Below are 22,879 nucleotides of genomic sequence, written 5' to 3' on the forward strand. Positions count from 1 at the left end.
AAATAAGTTTGCATGAGCAGATATAATATGGGGATTTTTTTTTTATTATTTACTTCATTTTAAATTTTCTTTTAGCCTACTTCTGTTCTACAATGACTTTTGATTTTCAAAACATTTTGAGCCTGAGGAACTGGTTCGTACTTGTTTTGCATGAATGGGGTTCATGAGCGAGTTTGAGGGGATCCATAATGTGCGAAGCTGACGTAAACAACAATTAGCTAGACAAGTATCCTAAATTGTCTTTATTCAAAGGGATTTTCATCACTAGTTGGCATTTTGGTAAAATTCTAAGATGTTATTAGGAGCTGTCTTTGCCTTTGTAGCATCTATTCAGGGCAGCATTACTGAAGCCTAGCTCTATTGTCAAGTTAGTGATAGAAAGACGGCTTTACACAGCAAAGAGCTGCGTTTGTCTGTCATGTGTGTGTGGTTGTGACTGGGACTCGGTAGAATTCACACAATGAACGTAAAAGCCAACGAATTCATGGCTGATTTAACTGTTCAGCTAAATTTTTGTGGCCGCTATACGCAGTTGGATATTAACCTCGGGATACGAAATGAGTGGCTGCTTGCCGCGTTAGGCAGGTGACTGCTATATAAATGGTCTATAATACAGCAATTTCTTGCGGGGAATTTTTCAGTGGCCGCTAAGACAGGTTTGACTGTATGTAATTTCATAGAATAGCCAAGAATAGCAATGCACACTTTGCGAGGTTGACAAAAAAGTAAATATAATAATGGAGAAAAGTGGTACACTGAAAAGCACAGCTTAAAAAAACGTAGATCACTTCAAAGCATCGTATAGTTTTGGTTAAGACCTATTTTCAGGTTTCTAACATTTTTTCGTGAGATAATAAGAAACCTTTTATGAAATATGAAAGAGCATTCCATGAGGAATTCCATGAGGAATTCAACGTTTATTTGATGAAAATTGGTTTTGAAATGGCTGAGATATCCAAAACAGAGCGATTCTAATAAGTGTGGGACCCGCACTTTATTACGATCGCTTTGTTTTTGGATGTTTCAGTCATTCCAATAACCCGATTTTCATGAAATAAACTTTGAATTCCTCTTAAAATGGTATGCTCTGTACTATTTCATAAGTGTTTCTTGGTATCTTGCAAAAAGTTCAAAGCCCAATTCTCACCTCCACCATATGCTACATGTAAATATCATCCAGAATTAATTCATGTACAGCAGGTAACAAGGACATCACCATTATAAACAGTAACTATTTCAAAGTACAAGGAAACACAAATTAAGACAATGCCAACAGTGCTACAATCTACAGACACTAGGAATTGAGCCATGTGTAACATATAAAATAACATGTTCTTTTTGTTATTTGTTCACTACTCTCTAACTAGAAAAGCACTCAGAGAGCGCAGACCTCTGCCAAGCAGCTCATTTCCACCCATTTACACATGTGCTGAAAATGGCCCTATTTCTCAATGACAAAGAATCCTGTCCAGAGTCTCTCTACCTTAGCTTCCTGCTGCATCTCGAGCGCGTGCTCAGTGTGCATATGCGCATTCAAATACATACAGTTTGAATTCCCTGTTGGCCGTATTCGCCAGTGATAAAGAATCCTTCATTAAAAAAAAAATTAAAAAATAAAAAAAAAATCCTGGATCCAGACGGTGAACTGAATCACTACCAACATTTAATCATCTGTTCCTTGTGTCATTATCAATTTTTCCTGTAAATTTCATCTTAATCTGTTCACAACTTTTTGAGTTATTTTGCAAACAGACACGCAGACGAACAAACCAACGCTGGCAAAGTATATTCTCCTTGGCGGAGGTATAACTACATATCATTGTCATGGCACAGTGATGGGGAGGTTGTAGGGGCGATGGGATTGGTGGCAGCAAAGGAGGGGTCAAGGGAGGGATGGAGGAAGGAGGCAGGAGAGGGAAAGAGGGGGATGCAGAGAGAATAATTATATCATGAGTCTGTGCTCTCCTTCAGAAACTGGTAGACGGAGGAGAAGTCCTTGAGGGCGTATCCCTGGTTGCACATCAGGCGGTAGATTTGGCAGCTGAGGGATCCAAGGGGGATCGGTGTCTTGGTGGCCACGGATGCTGCACTGGACAGCCCCAAATCCTATCAGGAGTGATACAGACACAACATCTCATCAGAATGACGAGTAGAGCAGAGTTCCCTCCGCAGACCTCACACATTGTTCTAACAACATTTTGTACAGGTTATAGACGATTTGGAATTCAGTAACCTTTGACAAGGCAGGAAAGATGAGTATTACCATGTCATGCAAAAGTCAGTTTGGGTTGCCATATTTCTCCTGTTGCTACGACAATTGCAGTTATAGTGCTCACCTGATAAGGTCAAATGTCATAAGATGAAGGTCAAATTCTAAAATTTAACTATTTCCCCCATATCTCCGCAATGCCAGAAGGTATTTTCATGAAATTTAGTGTATACCAATATACATGTATTACCAGATAAAGATTCTCTAGGGAAAGTTTTAAGCCATGGGGTCAAGGTCAAGTGGAAATGCTGATTTTCCACTTTTTCCCTCCATGTCTCAGAATTATTTAAATGACTCAAAGTATCTTCGTAAAACTTTGTATTTAACAATGCCTGACGATGATTCTCTTTGAAAATTTGAGTCATTGGGTCAAAGGTCAAGGGTTAAAAGTCAGGTTAGAATGCTAGAATTACACTATAATGCTCAAGTGATACTGTTTTCTCCATACCTTGGAAATGACTGAATCAATGCTTCTGCTTTCATAATCAAATTTTGTATATACATGCATAACTGCACAACGATTCTGTAGGGAAAGATTTGGGACAGGGGTCGAAGGTCAAGGGTCATTAAAAGTGAGGTAAAAACGCTAAAAATACAATAAGAATTGGTGCTGAAATTACACTCTTTATTTCTCCATACCTTGGAAATTACTGAATGTACAGCACACATTATTGCACAATGATTCTGCAGGGAAAGATTTGGGCCATGGGGTCAAAGGTCAAGTGAAAATGCTAAAACTTCTCGATTTTTTTTTGGCCAATATTTAAAAATGGATCAAAGTATTGCCATGACAATAAGAGTATACTAAATAATGATTTTTGCCAATCACATAAAACTGCCGTCTCACATTGGCAAGATGTAGGCCTACTGTAGACATATTTGTAATCTCTATTTCATCTCTTCTTCTTTTCACTATCTATATTTTCTTTTTTAAGCTTTCTTATACTCTTATACTCTTGCTTTACTGGTATGTTTTATGTTTAAACTCTTGCCTATTTAAATTGTATGTACTATTATAAGCAGTATTCTTTATGTATTTGTATTTTTATGCCTCCGCCAACGAAGTGGCCGGAGGCATTATGTTTTCGGTTCTTCCGTCCGTACGTCCGTCCCGTTTTGCTGTTGTCGATATCTCAAGAACCGTGTGGTGGTTTTACATCAAACTTGGTATGAGGGTATATCCTGGGGGGATGATACTTTGTTTGAATTTTAGGGTCACGGGTCAAAGGTCAAAGGTCACAGGTTATTTTGTGAAAAAAAAAGGTTGAAAATTCATGTTTTTCTCCATATCTTGCAAATGGTTCAAGGTATCTTCATGGAACTTAGTATATATGCTTGTTCCAATGGGCAGTGATTATCTAGGGAAGTTGGGGGTCATGGTTCAAAGGACAGGTGTCAAAGGTCAAGGTCAACTCCTCAAAATATCACTACTTTCCTTATATTTATGCAATGCCTGAAGGTTTTTTTTTTAAACTTGATGTATGCATGTATTACCCAATATATATTCTGTGGGAAGTTTCTTGCGAAAAGGTCAAAGGTCAAAAGGTCAAAGGTCAAGTGAAAATGCTGAATTGCACTTTTTCCTCCATATCTCAAAAGTAACTCAAGGTATCATCATGAAACTTACATATTTATGCATGTTCAACCTAACAGTGATTCTCTTTGGAACTGTGAGGTCAAAGGTCAAAGGCCAGGTTTAGATAATGTTATTTTCCCATTTGATACTGAAATTATACTTTTTGTCAATACCTTGAAAATTACTCAATGTATAAAAGGGTCAAAATTCAAGTAAAAACATCAGTTCCCCAAATACCTGCACTCTGACATTTTAATCATTCGTCCAATTGAACCTAGTTCTATGAAAGTGAACATTCAGCACATTTGTGGCAAACCTGTCATTTTAATATTTTGCCAATTGTGTGAAACTGTCATCACACATTGTCAAGACATTGTACTATAGACCTATTAGGAGAACCATGCATTATGGCGGAGGCATATCAGTCGCCGTAGCGATATATCTAGTTATATTTATATTTTTAAGTTCGTTTTTTCTTCTCAGTTGCTAATTAAACCACTTCAGGTTTAAATCAAAATTACATACGTTGTATTTTTCAGAGGAGCCTTACAATACAAGCTCTGCTTCAACTAATACCTCGTCTTTCTTTCCTCTCAAACTCTAGGCTACTATGCCACATTCTTGTTTATCTCTGTCTAGTTTCTGTACTGTGTGTTGGTTTCTTTTGCAAGAGTATGTGTATTCTTCATTGATATACCTTGAAGAGAGACAAATAAATGAACTTAAACTTAAACTTGAACACACAGTCAGGGGTGCACACCGATGTAGGCCTATATACATACCTTTGCCATGAGTGCAGTGCCAAACCCGCCCTGGTAGTTGTTGCTTGAGGGCACCCCTTCCATCACTCCCGGGACTGGGTTGTAGGTGTCACAGGACCAGGATCGCCCTGTGCTTGTGCTCATGATGTCTGCCAGAACCTTCTTGTCCAAACCAAGCCTGAAAAAAAAAAAAATGTGTAAAACCACACTTGGTCATCTCCCTGGATTCAAAGTGCACTGTACATAGGCCTAATAATGCTATCCACATCCAAGGCCATACATAGGAATTTATTTTTTTTTCATAGGAGGGGACAACTTCAGTGCTTTGGCTTGCTTCTTTGTCTGTGTTTTTCCCCACGGTATACTTTTGTTACTTTTTAATTTCATTTATTTTGATTCCATTTCTGTGAAAGTTGAATGATATACTGTACAGGGCATTTTTGCGGTGGTTTTATTTCCGTGAATAGGCTCGATCTCCATCGTGACAACAACAGCGCACATAAATGTCAAATTTCTAAGATGGAAAACAAAATTTGCCACGCACGCAGTACTGTCCAATAAAGGCAAGCAGGCTAGTATTGCAATATAAAGTGACTACGATTCTAGGCCTACTGGTACTCTTTTCTGAGAAATTTGATGTCATTTCAAGCAATGTTTTAACAAAATGGTCGGTTTGAGAGGTCATACTTTCTTCCAAACACTTGTGTTTTTGTTTTTGTTTTTTGTTGCAATATTAGTGGCGTAACTACGGGGGGGGGGGGGGCATGGGGGGCACATGCCCCCCCCCCCCAATCCGCTGGTAAAAAAAAAGAAAAAAACTACCAAAATGGTAATTCAAGGGTTAGTAAACTGCTTTTGAAATCGACATGAAAGGATGATCAAGAAAAAAGATATTTTTCTAAGATTTCTTTTAACCATATAATTAAAGAGGTATTATAGTGAAACATTGTTCAAAAAGCCCGTAGACGACAGCGTGATTCCTGGTTGGCATTTTGAATATAAGCAGGATGTGCGCAGTGTACTCAGAACATCGGAATGGCAAAAAGAGTCGCTGCAATGTTACGCAATGTGATGTTTGATAGGTTGTACACATTTGCTATCAAAGCTTGATCATTGATTTTGCAGTGTTGCTTTACATACTAGTCTATATTAAAATACCTTGCATTGCCAATAATAAGACTTGACCTTGGCTATTTCCTAACTTTTCCATCTACAATTGAAACACACACACTCACAAACACAAACAAATTAGGGGATGCTCTATATGAAGTGCAGATTTTGGACATCCTTCTCCCGCTTGGTCACTTCGACGCCCCCTCGCTGGTCATACCTCCCCCAATCATGAACATAAACCGACACCCTTGACTACCAGTGGCGGATCCAGGGGACGCAGCGGGCGCCCCCTCCCTCCAAAGCGAAAAAATATACAATACATTTAGCTACAAAAGACAGTTTTTGGACTGTAAAATGTCAATATTTTCAAGCTCGCTCGCTTCGCTCGCTCGCATTTAACCGTTATATGCCATTCTCCTGATGTTACTGCCAGTAATTGCCAGCAGTTGCGCCCGGTTTTGTAGCTACATTTTTTCGCTTTGGAAATTCAGGGGGGGGGGGGCCTGAATTTCCAAAGCGAAAAAATATAGCTACAAACGGCAGTTTGGGGACTGTAAAATGTCAAAATTTTCAAGCTCGCTCGCTTCGCTCGCTCGCATTTAATCGTTACGCAATTCTCCTGATGTTGCTGTCAGTAATTGCCAGCAGTTGCGCTCGGTGCGCCCCCTCGCCATAATTTCCAAAGCGAAAAAATATAGCTAGACTGTATAAATGTCAAAATTTCCAAGCTCGCTCGCTTCGCTCGATCGCATTTAATCGTTATGCCGTTCTCCTGATGTTACTGCCAACGACTGCCAGTAGTTGCGTCCGGTGCAACCCCCTTAATTTCAGAAGCAAATATATATATATATATATATATATATATATATATGGGTGAAAACGTTGAACGATGTACAATTGGCCATTTTCGGGCTTTGCGATATTCAAACCCTTGTAAAATTGTCACCTGTGGGTGTTTTTCATAGTTTTATGTATCATTTGGTAGGGGAGGGTTGTGCCTTTCAGAAAATATACACTTTGTATTGTTGTTACCGCATTTCCTTAAAAAATAATGCCCTAAAGCTGAAAAAATTGACAAAAATACATATTTTATGAAAAAATCCCAGAATCCGACGTCGCAATTTTTGTTCTTATCCAATTCTACAGCTTTGTTTTTCCTTGTGAGTAAGCCCACATACTCCAACTATTTTATCAAGTACTTCTGCCATGAACGTGTTTATCATTTATCTTATCAGGAACTTTTGAATTCACTCATGTCTGAAAAAGAATGTCTCTGAATGAATTATCTTTTCCTTGACGCAAAAACTCCAGGATGAATATGAAAACATGTAAGGCCATATTTATTTAGCGTCTTATCCATACTACCATTCCATCAAAATTTGTGAGTGAGCTGTATAAAATAATCACGTGGTGGCTCATTAAAGAAAATTATACTGAATAACCATCAGAGATGTTCGATTGGTTAATGGTGTCATTAATGAAAGTTGATTATGCTTGAGATAAAAACTGGTGATCAGTACGTCAGTGTGAGCCAGGCGATTATGATGATTGGCAACAAGAGCAACATATTGTCCATAAAAATGAGTTCTGGTTGAAAATCCAAATTGGCAAACGTCTCTGATCAAAGCGAATGTCTCTGATTGAAAATCTCTAAATAGTGGAGCGGCATAGCTTGAAAAATTAGAGGAATTGTGCATTTTATGATAAAAGTATCAAATTTCGCACACATGTTGACAATGACATTTGAAATAAATTCAGATATTGGGCCATCGTAAATAGCGCCCTCAGCGGCCATGGCAGCCATTTTTCAAAATGGCCGCCATAAAATGCCATTTTTCATACAAATTTACAAATTTCAGAAGGGAAAATCAATAAGATTTTGCAAACGAGTGGGAAATAACATTTGAAATAAAATCTAGATAATGGGCCACCGCAGATTGCGCCCTCAACGGCCATGGCAGCCATTTTTCAAAATGGCCGCCTAAATGCCATCTTTTCGTAAAAGATTAAAAATTTCAGAAGGGAAGATCAGGAAGATTTTGCAAACGAGTGGGAAATAACATTAAAAATAAATTCAGATATTGGGCAATCGTAAATAGCGCCCTCAATGGCCATAGCAGCCATTTTTACAAAATGGCCACCATAAATGCCATTTTTCGTAAAAATTTACAAATTTCAGAAGGAAAAATCAATAAGATTTTGTAAACGACTGGAATATAGCATTTAAAATAAATTTAGATATTGGGCCATCACAAATTGCGCCCTCAACGGCCATGGCAGGGATTTTTCAAAATGGCCGCCATAAATGCCAGTTTTCGTAAAATTTTACAAATTTCAGAAGGGAAATCAGTAAGATTTCGAAAACGAGTGGGAAATAACATTCAAGATAAATTAAGATATTGGACCATCGCAAATTGCGCCCCCTAACGGTCATGGCAGCCATTTTTTTTCAAAATGGTCCCCATAAATGCAATTTTTTATAAAAATTCATTTCAGAAGGGAAAATCAACAAGATTTTGCAAACGAGTGGGAAATAAAATTCAAAATAAATTTAGATGTTGGGCCATTGCAAATTGCGCCCTCAACGCCAGTCATGTTTAAAATTGACTGCAATAAATACCACCTTTTTCTCTGAATTTACTAATTCCAGAAGAAAAAGTCAATAAGATCTTACACTCAATTCAAAAATTTCGTTTGAAATATATCTTGCGCTTATGTATTACATTATTGTAAATGGCGCCCTCAATGGCCATTGCAGCCATTTTTCAAAATGGCCACCATGGGTTCAATTATTTTTTATTTCCTGATTTCACCAAAAGAAAAGTCAATAAGATTTTGCACACAATTTGAAAATTATGTTTGAAATAATTTTTTGTATTAGATTATTATAATACTGCTCTCAACGGCCATGGCCGCCATATTCCAAAATGGCTGCGATTGTCATAATCATTTTGTTTTAAAAAATTGTAATTTCTGAGAGAAAAGTTAGCAAATGTGTACATAAATTGAAAAATCATGTTTAAAATCAAACAATATATCTAGATTGCATTAACTGTAGAAATTGTTCCTTCACAAATTTTCAAGAAGAAAAAATTGTTAATAATGGCAATTGCAGCCATTTTTCAAAATGGCTGTCATAGATGCCTTTTTTTTAATGAAGATGTCCTTATGCCAGAAGAAGAAAATAAACATTTTTTTTTTTTGCGCAAGTTGACAATTACAAACAAAGAAGTTTAGACATTTAGCCATCATAAGCTGTTCTCAATTGCTATTTCAGCTATTTGTCAAAATGGCTACAATACACTCTTCTTTTTTTCTATCAAAAAGAAAAAGAAAAAAAGAAGCAGACATCAATGGCGGTCAGCATGGCCCTTGAGGGCGCCTTCTAAGAAGACCCTATACTTAAATTTATTTTTGAGCATAATTTTCAACTTGTTTGCAAAGTCTTATTGACTTTTCCTTCTGACATCAGAAATTTTTGCAAAAAAAAAAAAAAAAAAAACGGGGGGGGGGGGGCATCCATGGCAGCTGTTTTGAACTTGGCTGCTACGGCTGTTGAGGGTGCACTTTTAGATGGCCTATTATCAAATTTAGTTTGAATGTAACTTTTCACCTTTGTGGAAATTCTGATTGACGTCTGCAACACTTTACAAAAAAAAATGCATTCATGGTGGCCATTTTGAAAAATGGCTGGAATGGCCATTAAGGGGGCAATTTGCAATGGCCCAATAAGTTTACTGTTGAATGTAATTTCCCACCTGTTTGCAAAATCTCGTTGGCTTTCCCTTCTGATTTCAGCAAATCTTTTCGAATATATTGCATTTATGGCGGCCATTTTGAAAAATGGCTGTCATGACCCTTGAGGGCGCAGTTTCCTATGGCCCAATATCGAGATTTGTTTTAAATGTCATTTCCCATTTATAACCAAAATTTCATTCACTTTTCCTTTTGAAATTAGCATTTTTTTTTTTTTTATGAAACAGTGACACTATGGTGCCCATTAAAAAAAAAGATTGGCTGCCATAGCCATTGAGAGCGCAATTTTCAATTGCCCAATACCTGGATTTATTTTGAATGTAATTTTCCGCTTGTTTGCAAAAAAAAAAAAAAAAAAAAAATTGCTTTCCCTTCTGAAATCTGCATTTTTCAACAAAAAATGGCATTTATGGCGGCCATTTTGAAACAAAATGGCTACCATGGCCGTTGAGGGCGCAATTTCCGATAGCTAAATATCTAGATTTATTTTGAATGTAATCAACATTTATGGGCGAAATCTTATTTACTTTTCCCTTCTGAAATTTTCAAAATCATCGAAGAAGTGGCACATTATTAGACAGATGGACGTTGAGGGCGCAATTAATAATGGCCAAATATTTAGATGCATTTTGAATGTAATTTCCCACTTGTTTGCAAGACCTTACTGGCTTTCCCTTCTGAAGTTTGCAAATATTTTTAAAAATGACATTTATGGCGGCCATTTTGAAAAATGGCTGCCATGGCCGTTGAGGGCGCTATTTCCGATGGCAAAATATCTAGATTTATTTTGAATGTAATTTCCCATTTGAAACCAAAATCTTATTGACTTTTCTCTCCTAAAATTAGCAAATTTTACGAAAACACGGCATTTATGGCAGCCATTTTGAAAAATGGCTGCCAGGGACGTTGAGGGCGCTATTTTCGATGGCTCAATATCTTAATTTAATCTAAACGTTATTGTCAACCTGTGTACGAAATTTGGTGCTTTTATCACAAAATGCACAATTATTCGGCTATGCCGCTCCACTAAAAGGGATATTCCCTCATCTGACACTTACACACTGCGTGATACTTTATTTGCGCGCTTATATTACGCACTGACGCGCCATCCTGGAATCGAGTCGGCATAATTCAACAACGGAAATGCCCACAAATCCTGAAAATGTGAGTAATAACAAAAACTTTCCTGGTGTTTGTGCCGATTTATAACAGTTATCATTTCGTAGATTTGCCAATTAGTGTCATCTGTTAAATTATGTATTTTAACCTTTGGATTAGAAATAAATTAAAGGATAGACAGTAAATATGTAAGATTCTACATGAAGATCAAAGACCGCACGTCTCTGAGCAAAATGAAAAACGTCTCTGATAATTACTGTTTCATGAAATAAAGACATCCATTCTTCAAATTATGAGAACATTAAAGTAAAATTAGGTCTGGATGGGTGCGGTTAGTATTATAGGAACAAGAAGAACAAAGTTTACACGGGCGTGTTATAATATTAAGAAAAATGAAGCTTCCTGAAAGATGTTGAAAATATGTAGAAGAGTTTCAAATTTAAGGTTTTCTGTTGATTGAGCAAGTGTAAACACATTGCCTGGACAGAAACTGTGTTTTATGAATAGTAATAGGTCAGTAGTCTATAATTATAATGTAGTAGTCACTTTGAATTACGTATTTTTTTGTGAGAGAAGCAGAAATGTAAGAAAAACAGGTTTAGGTCAGGGACGTTCTCTGAACAAATAAGATCTGTTCTCAAACCAATATTAATGACCCATCATGGCGAATTGCTGCCCACGTTTGAAGCACATAGGTTCCTCAATCCAAATATAATGCTAATATCTTGTAAAAATCAAACCCATTAAGTACTGATAAGCAAAGATGTTTACGTCAGAGACGTTATACGGGACGTTTCACATATTTTCAACTACTACAATTTGGAGTAGATCTTTCATTATTCCACTGCAGATGGCCCTCGTATACATACATTGTTCTAGGTAATTTGCGCAATCTAAAAACAATGTTGATTTTATAATTTTGATCAGAGACGTTCATTTTGTGCGTACATTGCTCCAGTGCATGGCAAGTTAACTTTAATATCATTTTTACTCTTTTTTTTTTCTTACAGCAAGATGGGAAGACCGGATGGATTGTAAACACTCCTAATATCCTGTTTAGGATCTTTAGTCTCAGTCATGTTCATGGAGCGTTCCAGACCACGGCCGTGGTACTGGCAAGACCGGACGGATATCTTGGAGGTGCCATCTGTTTACACAATAATGACTTTCCCAACCCCGGTTTCAGGTGTCGCAAGCGACACAGTCGATACTATGCACTGATTGAGGACATTGAATACCAAATGAAGGAGAAATTCAGTTCAATGTTATAATGCCGACTCCGTTTTTAATGCACGTCACTACGTTTGCTTTTGAGCCTGTGAAATTTGAGGCTTATACGCTAAGAAGTAAAGGTTCAAATAATTTGCACCCAATTTGAAACAATGGCAGGACACACTTGAACCCTTAATTATGTCCCAACTGCCTTTTTGAATTTTTGCCAATTTCTGCAAATAAGGTTGTTTTTTTTACAGTGGATAAGAATATGCAAATGAGTGAGCTAACCATGTCATAACCTCTCCATTTTCCATTGATCGTGTACAAAAAATAACGAAAATTTAATGTTTCTGGCATTGAAATCTGAAACATAATGCTATTCCTGGTTGATTACCTTCGGAATAGTGATCAGTTACATATATACCCGGATTTAAGCCTGGGGCATAATTATGTTTGAATGAAAAACTGGAAATTTCAAAATATGTTCAAATGTTATGGCAAGTTGTGAGGGGATGACATGCTCATTTTGCCATTTGCAGATTCATAATGACCATTCAAAAATTGTTTACTGAAGAACTAGCGAAACTTCAAAATGTCACAACCTTCTCATTTTTGTGGAGCCCGTATGATTTTCTTTCTTATCAGCGAATAACTTCATACATTTGGGCTGAATTTCCCTTTTAATGAAGCTTTTTCCTTTGGAAGTAAGGCGAAATATTCTAGTGATATTTTTGAGGTTTGTAAGCCAAATACATGAGAAAAGGAAAAATACTAACGTCTGTGATGAAACAAGGAAACGTCTATTAAGAATGTCCCTTACCTAGTTTCCACTATGAACACTATAATGCATCGCCTTTGAGTTGAAGGAAGGATTATAATCCCCTAACGATGTGACAGATAAAATGTGATATTGTTATGTTATCATTGTCAACCTCTTGAAAGAGGTTTTCAGTTCACTTTTGGTCAACAAACAGTTGCTATACCACACTGTCGATATTCTTTTGAGTTTGGTGTTGTGGCAAGTGCATTACATTGTTTACAATTTATATCTGCCATAGTATGAAAAAAAAAGCGCAGCGAAATTTGATGCTTCTAGGATAAGCAAAGGTTAATTACAGCTTTCTGAGACGACATCATAACAGTGGCCCAGGTACGATCCCTAATGAAAATCCAAACTGGCTTATACTCATACAATCATATTATAGACTAAGGGGTCAAATTGAATTAGTATCAATAAATTTGTGTTTACCTTTGTTATAGATTTGGACTACAATTGAAAGCAAACATATACAAAATTGATAGCGTGTGGGCACACCTGCATAATACACCTGAAGGTAAATGCAAAGTAGTGGTCATCATAAACAAAAACAATTCTCGACATTTAGGCCTAGGTAAATGATTTCTCAATGAATGTGGAATGTCCAGTTGCGAGCATCTTTTAAAATAGGGAGTTTGATGTTTAATTTTAGTGATAACTTACAGCCGAAACGTCCCTGATGGAAAAGCAAATGTCTCTGATATAAATGAGTAATTAGGTAAAGTAGTTGAAATTGCAAATTTTTCATGTAATTTTGTTGTCTGTCATTAAAAGGTGTTGTAAGATCTGAATAATATATCAAGAACAGGCTTGTTTTTTTATTTTTGGTGCAGAAATCGAAATTCCTCTTACAATTTGGAGATTCGTAATTACAATCAGTTAGTATGAAAAATAATTCAAGTTGAAATTACCATTCTGAATTGTTGACAAAGATTAACATGTGTTTAATAAAGGAAAATGTTGTTTGCTCACAAAACTCTTAAATATGGATCAAAGGACATCATTTGTATTGCCTATGTCTGAGGAACGTCTATGAGTGAAACCAGAACGTCTCTGATCAAAACATGGCTTACTTCCAGCGTCTGTATAGGGCTTTTATGGTGATTTGATCAAACGAAATGCACTAAATTCATAATTAGTATCTACTGAACATTAACATTTAAACAAATGAGACCCCTGCTACATGTTTTGTTCAAATGAGATGAATGTGAAGATAAGAATATGAAAATCTCTGCTTAAATGACAAAAACTCCGCTTTTTCTTTAACTTCCATGTGTATTAGCTTTTGTAAACTTCACAGGAGGTAAACAATATTTTAGGACCAAATTAAGACAGTCTTCGAAAGTATGAACAAGATTAAACTATCTTCATTTGAATGTTTTTCACCCTTCATTTGAATTTTCACTAAAACGATGTTTATTTTAGTCAGAGACGTTCGCCATTATGTCACAGTTCTATTTAACCTTTGATAAAAACAACACCCTTGGAGATATCCCAGTATAATTGGGTTTGCAAGAAAGCTGACAATAATAACATTTCACTGAAATGTATCTATATCAATGAGTCACATGTTTTAATTTTGACCCCTGATTTGCCCAATTGTACATCGTTCAACGTTTTCACCCATATATATATATATATATATATATATATATATGTATATATATATATTATATTATTATATATAGCTACAAACGGCAGTTTGGGGACTGTAAAATGTCAAAATTTTCAAGCTCGCTCGCTCCGTTCGCTCGCATTTAATTGTACCGTTATGCAATTCTGATGTTGCTGCCATGAGGTGCCCCCCCCCCCAATGTCTTGACCCATCACGGTACGCCACTGTCACAATGAGAAGACCACATGGCGCAGACTTCACAACTCGTGAAAACTGGTGATGTCTGATCAACTGCCATTCGCGTAAGGGGGTGTAGGGGCCTACGCAATAATATCAGTGTTTACAGTATTCATCAATTACTCTTTAAGAAAAGGGGCGATCTGCCTCTGCTGCAAACAGTCCTACCCATGTCCAGGTGTAAAAGGCACAAGCAAAATATAGGTTATCAGTGGCGGATCCAGAGGGGGGCGCAACCGGCGCACGCCCCCCCCCCCTTTATTTTTCGTTAAAAACAAAAGAAATAAAAAGAAAAAAAATGAAATGAAACCCGGAAGTGGCACCAGAAATATTAGTCACCCCCCCCCCCCTTACAGAATTCCTGGATCCGCCCCTGGTTATGATGCCGAGGTATTGAGGACTTACCTTATGCCAAGATGAATGACCTCTGACGTGCCAATCATTGAAATTGCCGCCATCATGTTATTACAAATTTTCGCTGCCTGTAAAAGAAAGCGAGACCAAAAACTGTCAATTACCCCTGTATGAGTTGACTAACCTGAAAATGGAATATTTCACAGGTTGGGTTGTTTGTTTTTGCATAGCGATATGGTGATACATTGTCCCAGCACAAAAATGAACATAATGATATTCAATTCACAATACTTTTGTTTGTGTCATGTGTACAGTCTTGGGAAAACTCACGTGACTGCTTGCAGAAAATTTACAGGTAAAAAAAAAAAAAAAAAAAAAAAATGTCCACTCTCACAGAAATGAACAGAGTATGTTAATCCAGCATCCAGTATGGACAGTCACTAAATGGGATGATCGTTATTCCGAAGGTTCGTTAATCCGAAAATGAAAAAAGGTACGTACAATAACAAACCATCGGAATTACGAACCTTATTTCATTTTCGGATTAACGAACCTTCAGAATAACGAACCTTATTTGATTTTCAGATTAACGAACACTCGGAATAACGAATCTTCGGAATAACGAACTTTTTAACCATTTACCGAACTGTAACCATCAGCCATAAAGTTGAGTCATGCAACAGTTCTTTATCATATGCTACTAACTTTATGGCTAAGGAATACGTTATGGAAGTGTCACTGATACCATTGATGTGCAACCATGGCAACTGAAGCACTACCTACCTCCCCAGTGCCCACTGGTCCTGTGTGGACCACATTCTTCCCCATGTTCCGGAGCAGTTCCTCCACCGCTTTAAACTCCTCTGACTTCCCACCAACCATGAATGTGAGGATTCCGTCCCTGGCAGCGTTTACACCTTGGCAAAGGACGATAAATTGGAGGGTGTGATGAAAAAGAAAGATAGATCAGGAGAAGAAATCAAAAAGTTGAAGAAAAATAATACACCTGACAGTAATGTGGTATTGGTCATAGTTCTGAAAGGGTGTTTACTCTCCCAGCAAGTCGCATGACTTCATCCTTCACATGACTGTGTACGAACATGTTTTTTGCCAATTTCCATTTCCATTCACACTGCATTATTCTATTGCTATCCGGAATCAACTTTGCTCATGCAGAACTCTGCACAGGGGCGGCTCCAGGAATTCGGAAAAGGGGGGGGGGGGGAGCCAAAATATTTCTGGCGCCACTTCCGGGTTTCATCGGCTGACAAGCAAAAAAGAAAGAAAACAAAAAAAGCTCCAGCGCGCAACGCCCACCCCCTCCCCCTCTGGATCCGCTTATGCTGCACATTCATGATACATGCCAAGACCTTCTCAAAATGTATATTAATATGTGTATAAATGTGTAAGTCTCAAAGGGGGTAGTAAAGTTAGTTGCGCATTACAAAATACCCCACCCCCCCCCCCCCGCAAAAGGAACTATCTGAATAATTGATTTGAACACTAATGTGCGGCAAAAACAGACTTTAATCATCTCTTAGAATTTATGACTGGAGTAGAAAAATTGTACATTCTAAAATAGTTAATATACAACAATGAACAGGAGCAGGAACAAGGACACTGCAAAAACAAAAAGGAACATCATTTTCCACATCATCTGTGTGAGGAATCAGTAGAATCTAAAGGTTTCTCATTATTTGATCCCATGGATTGACTTCCATTACCTCCTGACACAGGTGCATCCATGAATGTGGCGCCTTTCTCTTCGGCGAGAGCAGCGACATCCTTTGTCACAGCTGGGTCTATGGTACTACTGTCTATGAGAAAGCTACCCGACTGCACTCTCCTGAAGACAGTATTAGTGGAAAAAAAGTAGTGACCCAATCAATGTTATTCATGATACCTGTACAGTTATAACATCGAACAGATGCCAACCCTTTTAAAGTTGCACCATTCTTTTTGTTAGCTTTGTCAAAATTCCAATTGTCCAAACATGCTCAAAACTGTCTTGTACTTGAAACAAAAATGCAAATACATATCCAATCAGATAACTTACAAGGCTGTATAAATGCGGAAACCTTTATGAAATTGAGCTCTGTAACGAGGCCTGTAACGAGGTCTCATACTTCTGTGACAGAAATAAATGCAACCTGCCACATTATTATCTGCTTCATCACTACATCATTAAGGTACTCAGTATATCACTGACTTCTTGAAAAGAAAGACATACAATGAGCAAGAAAGAAAATAAGAGAAAAAGAAAGGTAACAAGGAGGATAAAAAGAAATAAGCAAGAAACCAGAAAGAAGAATGAAAGAAAGGAAGGCAGGACAAAACTGTAAAGATAAGTAAGGGTGGAGTAGTATAGCGAGCTTGCAGAGAGTGTATCTTACGATAACACGCCATTCTCCCCTGTGTAGACTTCCAAGACATTTGGGCTCGACGGTAGCACGGTGATGATTCTGTCGGTCTTCTCCGCCACCTCAGCCGGAGTGTCGGCCACATCGGCCCCTAGCTGGGCCAGGCTGGCCACTGCCCCAGGGTAGACATCACAGACCACCAGGGGGTAGCCCTTGTCCAGGAGATTCCTGGCCATGTGACTGCCCATGTTGCCCAGACCAATGAAACCCACGGGGGTCTTGGAGGCCTGTATAAAGGGCCGAGAGAAGCAGGCAGATGCTGTTTTATGTAGAGCTGTTAGTATGTTCTTCTCCATAATTGTGGAGACAAATAATTTTTAGAACTGAAGCAAGAGATGAAAAGTGCTGTGTGACAGACATCTGTACGTCTTTGCAAAATTAAGAGCTGAAGCACGAGCAGCAGAGCAAACACTGATATATACAGTCATTGGTAAGTTAAATCTGCCACTGTTTTGCCCTTCTCTATTTTCCCTCCTCTTTTCCTTTATCATAAAATGTTACCCATATATAGGCTTACCGTTCTTCGCACTGAATACCAGAGGTTGCACAGTAATGATCCAAAGGAGACAGCATGAAAGAAAACAAATTAGATCAGTCAGTTCATTTAAAAAGAAAAATTAAAAAATATATATGTATTATATGCATACAAATGTATATATATATATATATATATATATATACAGCTGTATATACATATGTATATTATATATATATATATGGTGTGAAAGGTGTGTTTTCAGTCATTATCGTTATTATTTTCACTATTGTCTTGATCAATATTATTTTTTTGTATACTTAATATCTATATCCTGTTCTGTATCCATTATCATTATTTTGCCCGATTTCTTTGGTCCTCAGTCTTTGATAAAGGGCAGGCCCGAACGCTTGAGAATAAAAATCAAACTGTGAGGATTCAAGCTACGTCTATCGTCTCATCCTTCCTCTCACCTATATATATATATATATATATATATTATATCTCACGTCAAGTCAACAATAACATCAAAAGTCACTGCAATAACAAAAATATTGAACTTGCAGTTAAGTTGATATGACAAGGTAATTACACCATTTCTGGTATGACTAATCAGTCTGCCATTAAATCTGGATTCCCAACACTAGCTCATGATAATTGATATTTCATCATGGAAAATCACAAATGCTGATAGAGATTCCACAAACCAAACTTTCTCAAAAATAAGCAACAACACTTTTTAAAGACAAATAACAACTGAAATGCTTAAACCTAATGTCTCAGTTAAAATAAATATTACATTGAACATGATGGAACAGTTTCATAAATTATATATAGAAAAAAATCCCTATCTGAAAACAAACATATTGGTAATTACGACAGTCATTGGAAATTTGTTCTTTATGACGAAAGTTAAAGAGCAAAGAATCTATTACATGTCTTTTGTTGTTTAAATTACATACATGTCATTTACGTTCAGTAAATTTCAGCAATACTACCATTCTCACCAAAGAGCGTAGGTTTGTACGCTCTTTGATTCTCACTATCTCATCTAAAAATCGACAGAAACCTTTGGATCTAAGCTATCCAACAGGTGACTTATCGCAAGCTTTGATGTTCATGATGTGTTAAAAATATCTGGTATGTGATATTGGAACAGTCTAAAGAAACTTTGAACCAATCATGACCAAATTATTCTAAATGAGAATATTAGAACTTCACAGTTCATAACTGAGATCTAAACATGATCTTGTTCCAGGGAGCTCCAAATATCAGATGTCATATTCACAGTGTATTACACTTAACCCTGCAATGTTGTATCACTTTACTGCCATCTAACCATGTATCTCTATACATATTTATCTCCATACAAATTAATTTGCACCTCAAACATGCAAAGAGCAACACATAATATCATAATGGGCAGAACGAAAAATTCAGAGTATGATAAGGTGCCTGTTGTGAAATGCTTTTCATGGCCGTACAACTAAACGTGGAGTGTGTCATGTTGCTTTCTGCGGATGGTGTTCGTTATTCCGAAGTTTCGTTAATCCGAAAATAAAATAAGGTTCGTCATTCCGAAGGTTCGTTAGTCCGACACACACACAGATTCCGAATATACCTATATGTTTGCTAATCCGAAAACGATTTCAATAGGGTTCGTTAAAGTAAATGTTAATTTTGTGGCGTTATTCTCAAGGTTCGTTAGTCCGAAAATAAAATAAGCTTCGTTATTCCGCAGATTCGTTCATCCGAAAATTAAATAAGGTTCGTCATTCCTGAGGTTCGTTTTTCCTAAAATAGAATAAGATTCATTATTCCGAAGGTTCGATTGTCCGAAGGTGAAATCAGTTTCGTTAGTACAAAAATTATTAAAAACAGGTTCGTTAATCTAAATATAGAAAGTTTCATGATTCCAATAATTCGTTCATCCCAACATGAAATAAGTTTTGTTATTCCAAAGGTTCCATAGTCAGCAAATGAAACAAGGTTCGTTCTAAGTCTGAAAATGAATTTTAAAAATGGTTCGTTCTTCCGAAGGTTCGTTATTTCGACGGGTTGTAAATCCGAAAATGAAATAAGGTTCATTATTCACGAGGTTCGTTAGTCACAAGGTTCGTTAATCAGAAAATTAAATAAGGTTCGTTAGTCTGAAAGTACAACAAGGTTCGATGAAGGTTCGTTAATCAGAAAATCAAATAAGGTTCGTTAGTCTGAAAATGCAACAAGATTCGTTGAAGGTTCGTGAATCCGAAAATGATATAGGGTTCGTGATTCCGAGGGCTCGATGTTCTGAAAATAAAATAATGTTCGTTCTTAATCCGAAATTAAAAAAAAAAAAAAAGGTTCTGCTTTCCGAAGGTTTGTTATTCCCGTCACAGTTCGTTGTTCAGAAGGTTCGTTATTCCGAAGGTTCGTCAATCCCACAATGGAAAAAAGGTGCGTACAAACGAACCTGAAATGAAGTAAGGTTTGTTATTCCGAAGGTTCGATAGTACGCAAATGAAATAAGGTTCGTTCGTTCTAAGTCCGAAAATGAATGAAAAAAGGTTCGTTATTCCGAAGGTTCGTTATTTCGACGGGTTGGAAATCCAAAAATGAAATAAGATTCGTTATTCACTAAGTTCGTTCATCAGAAAATTGAATAAGGTTCGCTAGTCTGAAAATGCAATAAGGTTCGTTATTCAGAAGGTTTGTTCATTCGAAAATAAAGTAGGGTTTGTTGTTCCGAAGGTTCGATATTCCGAAAATGAAATAATGTTCGTGCTTAGTCCGAAAAAAAAAAGTTTATACGTTTTCCGAAGGTTCATTATTCCGGTTTCAGTTCTTTGTTGAGTTTATTTTGAGTTTATTTTATTTTATTTCACCACGGGTCACTCACTTCAGGCAATGGCTGTTCTTCTGTGAGTCCGTGAAGTAAAAAATCATACAATTACAAAATACAACATTTTATACATAATATAGGAAACTTTGAAAAAAAAATTATAAAAAAAAAACTTTTAAAAGAATTCTTCCGAATGTTTGTCAATCCCAAAATGGAAAAAGGTGCGTACAAACAAACCTGAAATCGAATAAAGTTTGTTATTCCGAAGGTTCGTTAATCCAAAAATGAAATTGGGTTCATTATTCCGAAGGTTTGTTCATCCGAAAGTGAAATAAGGTTCGCTAATCGGAAAATGGGAGAAAAGGTGAGTACAACGAACCTTCGGAATTACGAACCTTCGGAATAACGACCCCTCCCCCCCCTTTTTTTTTTGGGGGGGGGGGTAACAAACCTTCGGAGTAATTGAGTAATAATTAGAATTGTAATTTTTGTTATCATTATCATTATCATTGTTATTATAATATTATGATCATTGTTACCGTTAGTTATTATCTATACTCCCATCAACATTTTCTTTTTATTTATATCTATATTCGTCATCATTGTTAATATAACTATCATAATCTCTATAATCTACTTCCATTCTACCTCTATTCGCTCAGGCAGAAAATGTTGAAATAGATTAAAATCAAGATTCTTGATTTACGCCACTTCTTGACGCAACACGTGCTCTGTCTGAAAATTTACACTTGTGTGATCCTTCCCTGACACAACATCTTATTTTCCTTGCGTATACCATTTTTTAATCACTTTGCTCGTTTTGTCACAAAACAAAGTTTATTTCATGTTCGCAATTACGAACCATAGGCTAATTTCATTTTCGAATCAACGAATCTCCGGGATAACGAACCTTTTTTTCCCATTTTTGGACCACCTGACCTTCGGAATAACTAACCTTATTTCATTTTCGGAATAACGAACCTTCAGAATAACAAAACTTCGGGATACGGAACCCGTTTTCATTTTCAGACCAACGGACCTTCGGAATAACTAACCCCATTTCATTTTCGAAATAACGAATCTTGGGGGGAAACCGGAACTTTATTTCATTTTCGGAATTACGAACCTTCAGAAAAAAGAACTGTAACTGCTTTCTGCAGGTGTCTCTCCATTGTATGCAAAGTTGGGGATGTCACTAGAACTGGAAGAGAGCTTAATGCAATGTTCAGACCAAACTTGGTTATGTGACGACAAATGAAATAATACCTGAATAATCTCTTCCAGATAACCATTCTGTTAGTCCTGCTGTCAGTACCGGAGCAGCTTTAGCGAAACGAGAAGCGAGAACATTAGCTGCCAACATGACGCCTGACGGTTTTCGTATGAAGTTATGCGAGGTTGACGAGCAGATCAGTTAATTTGGCAGTGCGCGATCAATGGTGCGATCAGCAGGGGCGAGTTGTGGGCGTGTCCGTATTAGAAACCAACGACCGGGAATGCTTGCAGACTAAGCCTTCTCAATAACGTGTTAAACAAGACAGAATTTGTAAACTTTTAAGAGCTAACATTTGATTTGATATTCATTTCTTCATTTTCTTTCAGGGTAAGAATTAACTGATCTCAGCTCATTCCCGAAAAGTTTAATCAATCATGCCAAAGCTCAATGTTATTATACTGAGTATGACTTTCAAGCCAAGCATGCGATAAACTTGAAAAGAGCAGAAGGTAAAATGCCGCCGCAAAAAAAAAATAAAAATAAACAAAAACAAACAAACAAACAAACAAACAAACTTGACTCTATGGCAAGGTTAAAACAAACGATGATCGGCAGACACGACGTCGTGTTTGATGAAGTGAACTACAGTTCTTGATTTAACTCTATACAGCCTCAGTGTGAGATAGGAACTTAATGTGAGATTGATTCCGTAGGCATGCAGTAGGTGACGATGTAGATAATTTTGTGACATACCAAGGACACACAATGGCGGATACTGAGGGGGCGCACGGGGCGCGTGCCCCTTCTTTATTTTTTGTTAAAACAAAAGAAATAAAAAGGAAAAATGGGCATGTGACCCCCCCCCCCATTTTTGTAAAGGCGCCTCCCTTTTACGGAATTCCTGGATCCGCCCCTGACACGATTATGAATTCATTCAGCTATTTCGCATGAGTGCTTTTCTATTTGTTGATGTATTTCTAAGTTATCTTAATCAATACATCTGTCAATCATCGTGTAGTATTTGTGTAGCCTTCATGGTAATTTAGCTTCCAGTTTTTAGATTTGATTTTCGGTACAATGGGATTGTAAAATGATCTTTTATTTGAAATTCA

At 37.1% G+C, this 22,879-nt stretch overlaps 1 protein-coding gene across 1 annotated transcript; it reads right to left on the reverse strand.

Annotated features, from left to right (window-relative positions):
- Nucleotides 1-1,947: 1,947 nt before the first annotated feature.
- Nucleotides 1,948-22,778, reverse strand: LOC140237861 (3-hydroxyisobutyrate dehydrogenase, mitochondrial-like). Its single transcript, XM_072317793.1, has 8 exons — nt 22,766-22,778; nt 22,036-22,064; nt 17,226-17,479; nt 16,557-16,678; nt 15,616-15,749; nt 14,884-14,960; nt 4,628-4,784; nt 1,948-2,106 (listed from the first exon to the last, which is right to left on the reverse strand). The coding sequence occupies exons 1-8, from the start codon at nt 22,776-22,778 to the stop codon at nt 1,948-1,950; spliced, it is 945 nt and encodes a 314-aa protein (XP_072173894.1).
- Nucleotides 22,779-22,879: the final 101 nt, after the last annotated feature.

This window comes from Diadema setosum, chromosome 14, assembly GCF_964275005.1.
Source record: "Diadema setosum chromosome 14, eeDiaSeto1, whole genome shotgun sequence".
In the NCBI taxonomy this organism is placed as follows: Eukaryota; Metazoa; Echinodermata; class Echinoidea; order Diadematoida; family Diadematidae; genus Diadema; species Diadema setosum.